At 43.3% G+C, this 4316-nt stretch overlaps 1 protein-coding gene across 3 annotated transcripts in view; it reads right to left on the bottom strand.

Moving 5' to 3' along the window:
* Nucleotides 1–379: 379 nt before the first annotated feature.
* Nucleotides 380–4316, bottom strand: part of nudt19 (nudix (nucleoside diphosphate linked moiety X)-type motif 19) — a 4996-nt gene continuing 1059 nt past the window's right edge. The window contains exons 2-4 of one of the 3 annotated variants that reach the window (XM_035652129.1): nt 3598–4277; nt 2027–2231; nt 380–1359 (exon numbers count right to left, since the gene is read on the bottom strand). In XM_035652129.1, the coding sequence (XP_035508022.1) occupies nt 1157–1359; nt 2027–2231; nt 3598–4277 (1088 nt within the window). In that variant the 3' untranslated portion in view covers nt 380–1156. Of the gene's footprint in view, nt 1360–2026; nt 2232–3597; nt 4315–4316 lie in introns of all 3 variants that reach the window. The other 2 variants (XM_035652128.1, XM_035652127.1) reach the window with 2 other exon arrangements.

A 4316-nucleotide genomic window follows, 5' to 3' on the forward strand; every position in this document is an offset into this window, starting at 1 on the left:
GATCTGTTTAATAATGAATTACTTCATAAATGTCAGACACACGGTACAAACCATTTGACAGAGATTATTTCTTATGAGTTATCAGTTTGCCATGAAGGACACTGCTGCGAGCAAGGAAGACACCCAAAGGAGAAAGGGTGGAAGTCCTGCAGTGCCTCCACCACTGACATATGCACTCCTACTGAGAGGGACCATCATCACACACACACACACACACACACACACACAACCTATTAGCTGAAGGTGTTGTCTCTAAACCCCTTCGATGTATTTCGTACAGTAACCATAGTAGCCTGCTACTATGGTTACAAGCTAAATTTGGTGAAAATAAAACAGTATGGAGAAAACTAAAATGTAAAGACAAAGTCCAGACAGGAAGTACAAAATGATTTAGGATTTATTTCCCTGTAAAACTTGATTCTTAATATTTCACCATGAAGTGGGCACTTAATAACAATTTATTTTTTTAAGGAATGCGCTTGATTAACCAAACTACACTTACAATAGCTTACACTAAATTTGTCCTGATCACCCTTTTAATGTGGCCTTTCTCACCTTACATGTAATGCAAACTTAAATTAGTATCTGGGTAAAACCAGGACACCTTAAAAACCTGTGTACAATAAAGCAAATAGCAATCACTTCATATTAGTTTGTTGGAAATTTGTAATTTGTTACATTAAAAAAAAGTGTAAGCTGGTGGAGGGAGAGATCTCTGTAGATCTGATGGCAATGACTGTGACATAACGGTCCAATGGAAGAAGAAAAACTAATAATTAATACAGTCCTGTCAAGAAGCAATTCTAGGCTTATAATTGACAAGGTTAAGTCAATAACACAATAAGCCTCTTCCACAGAATAACATTTTGACACAGTGGGAAGAGCAAAGGAAATTAATGATGGCTGAATTCCATTTAGGTGCATCAGTTAAAGGGAGCTGGTAATGTGCCACTGTCATGGCTTACGGCCTGGACACACCTGGATGAATCTACATGAACGTTCTGTGCTGACTTCAACTTTGGTGAACTTTGTTAACTAGCAAGTGGTGCTGACCTTTGAGGGGAGAGTCAAAAACGTGTGCTGTGAAAAAGGCCTCTCTGATCATAAGCAGAGGAGTCGTGGGGCTCGTCGCTGTAAGTCAAATCTGACTGTTGAGTCATGAGTCATGTGGGGAGGCTTGCCCTACAACAGGGAGCAGATGATTGTATTTGGGCGTGATGGTGATTTGTAAAGTGGTAGTGTACGGATCGAAAATCAACATTCGGTGCAGTCCAGAGTCCTGAGGGTCCTCAAGCTGAGGGTCTGTGCTCGTATCCGTCTTAGCGTCTCCTGAAGTGTCCAACGGATACAGTTTGTCACCTGGAAAGAGAGCAAGAGAAAATAGCAGACAGGTACGGTTAATCTATCGTAAACATTCATGCTACTATTTGATCACTAACATTATCCCCATAAGCTAGAGAATGAGGGCTGGGAAGCAGTGTTGTGTTAGCAGCTTCCTCCCACAAACATAGAGAACTGCTAAGTGACCCAACAGCTAAATAATAGCAGCTGTTAGAACCCAGTCACTACCACTAAACCACGGTTAATGATTTTCTATATTTTGTAACTTTCACCAAATCCCAGGAAAAGACCAAAACCGACACATTAGCCACTTTCTTAATATCTTCCAACTTCCTCACCCTGTCTGTGGCTCTCTGCCCTAAGCCCGTTCCTTCCCACTGATTTGTATTCGTCGGGGACTATTTTCAGCAGCTGGTTCGGTGTGCCAGTCAGTATTCACTGCATCAGGATGTGGGCGGGACTCAAAACAAACTACAGTTCCCATGTTTACTGTAATGAGGGAATATGTCAGCCAGTGCAACAGTGTTGCTCGTTTAGGTGTTTTTAATAAGGTCAGTAAGGTCTAGACCTGCTCTATATTAAAAGTGTATAAAAATGCATATGTATAGAATACCGCTTCACATTCAGTGATCATTTAAAGCTGAACATCTATTCGGCATGCTCTCCTGCTGGTTTGGATATGCACCTGGCAGCAGTGATGTGTAGTGTTCATCCTTTAAGAGAACGGGCAGCCACTGTTCGCAGCCCTCTGTTGCACGCTGGCTGGAGAAGTTGTGGAGGTCCTTCAGCAAAGGGAAGCGGCACATGCGGCTGAGCTCATAGAACTGTGGAGGGGCGATCCACAACTCCTGTGCCTGGTAGCTCTGCAGCACCTCTGAGGGTGTGGACCACTGAAACACAGTCAGAGAGATCGTTTTTAACAGTGGTAATAGTTTTAGTTTGGCAAATGGTGTTAAATACTGTATTCATATGGAGAGCCAGAGCCACTGTTGTAATCCACTGTGCTCACAGTCTTGTACATCTTCTTTTATGGTCACTGAACTATTCTTTTTAAAGCAGTCACTTAATGTCTATATTGACAATTGAAACAGGACAGCGTTGTGCCCTTCCATTATTAAAACATGCAGTCATATAACTTTTCTGTAGGCCAAAGTACAGGCCGGCCAACTCCAGTCTTAAGTTATTACAGAGCCAAGAGCAAGTGATATTTAATGTGCTCAGCAGTATCATTACATTACAATACATCCTAACTGAATATATCAGTGAAGAATGATTGAGTAATGTGGGAAACTGATATATTCAGTTTCCTTTCATGAACTTGCTAAATGATGTTTTGAACTATTACTCCCTTGGGTTAGCTATAGCACCAGCTGTCTCAGCCCATTCTGTCCTCTTTCCACTGGACAACTGGACACTGGCAACCTTAGCAAGAACACATTTGGTTCAATCCACCCAGCTTTGACCACATTTAAACTTTAACTGAAAAAACAAATGAAAGAGTGAAAAAACCTCAATCATTAATGTGACTACTAGGCCTGTAACCAATGATTATACTCATTATTGATTAAGTTGTCTCAGCATGCAGTCCTCTTTACACTGGGCAGCTGGAAACTGGTAACCTTAGCAACACATTTGATTCATTTCACCAAAGAAGTGTTTATCATTAATATGACGACTAGGCCTGCAACCACTGATTATGTCCATTATTGATTAATCTGCCAATTATTTGATCGATTAACCAAACCACTGTTTGGTCTATAAAATGTTAGAAAACAGAGGAAAATGTCTTTCACAACTTCTCTTGTCCAGAGTGGAGTCTTGTCCAACACCCAAAGACATTCAGTAAAGCCTGACCCATACTGGAGTTATGAAGCTGATAAAGTAAAGTAAGGTAACATGTCAGTGCTTTCTTGTAGACAAACAATGGAGACGCTGTTTATAAATGACCTCAAACCTTCCTCGGACACAGATATAGCTGTAACAAGCTAATATTTGTTCTGGCCAGGTTATTGCTCTGGCTCCAATATTAGGTTTATTATCACATAAGGTAGTTGGACGGCACTAAATCAACACAATTAAAAACCTGGAGCTACAGATTGTTTAGAACTAGGACTTGTTTGCACATCAGTGAGAAAAAAATCCAATTTCTGTCATTGATTAGTAAATAAATATGTATGTCTGTACACTTCCATACCCACTGTTTTAAACAAATCTGCACTTTGGTGAACAGTTGATGTTTTTATGTGTATGCATCACCTGAAAGCGCACTATTTCCCTTTCATCATGAAGTGTGTGTGGGATCTCCTGCAGGCAGCAGATGAAGAAAGCCGTGTCAAACCTCGTCACACCGTACCGGCCCGTGGGGGTCAGCCAGTTGCCCCACTCATGTAAAGCCCAGATGTTGGGCAGCACCTGCAGCTCCCTGCACATCCTGATGAAGTTGGACGGGTTCTGGTTTACCAGAGTCCTCCACTTGGTGAGTTCACTACCGCACAGCTCGTCGACCTTGCTGTGTGGCACCGGGTCAGCGACACACCTGTCCTGCACGCTTTTTAACAAACCTTTCTCCTCCTGTTTCGATACAACAAGGAGCACACCGGACTCCTCAAAAGTCTCCCTCAAGGCGCAGATCCGGAAGGCGACCTCCCCCGGGATGGGAGAGCCCAGTTTCAGTCGGTCTGTGGCGAAGATTGGAGGTCTAGTCTCCGCCGGCTGTTTGACGCTTCTCAGACCAAAATTGTGATAGTTCGTAAAAGATTTGAAAATGTCCAGCCATTCACTCGAAAAGTCCGAGGGGTCCGCCATGCCCCCGGGAAACACATACGCATTGGGCATGAATCCACTTTTACTGCTGCGTTTAAGCAGTAAAACGCCGTAATCGAAGCAGGACTTGTGCGGCAGGTGCGAGCCGCCATGGCTGCTGCCCAGCGGTGAGCCTGGAGCGGCGGTCAGTGAGCCTGGAGCGGCGGTCAGCG

This window comes from Morone saxatilis, unplaced genomic scaffold (genome assembly GCF_004916995.1).
Source record: "Morone saxatilis isolate NCDOM2014 unplaced genomic scaffold, NCSU_SB_2.0 Contig11, whole genome shotgun sequence".
Lineage (NCBI taxonomy): Eukaryota > Metazoa > Chordata > Actinopteri > Moronidae > Morone > Morone saxatilis.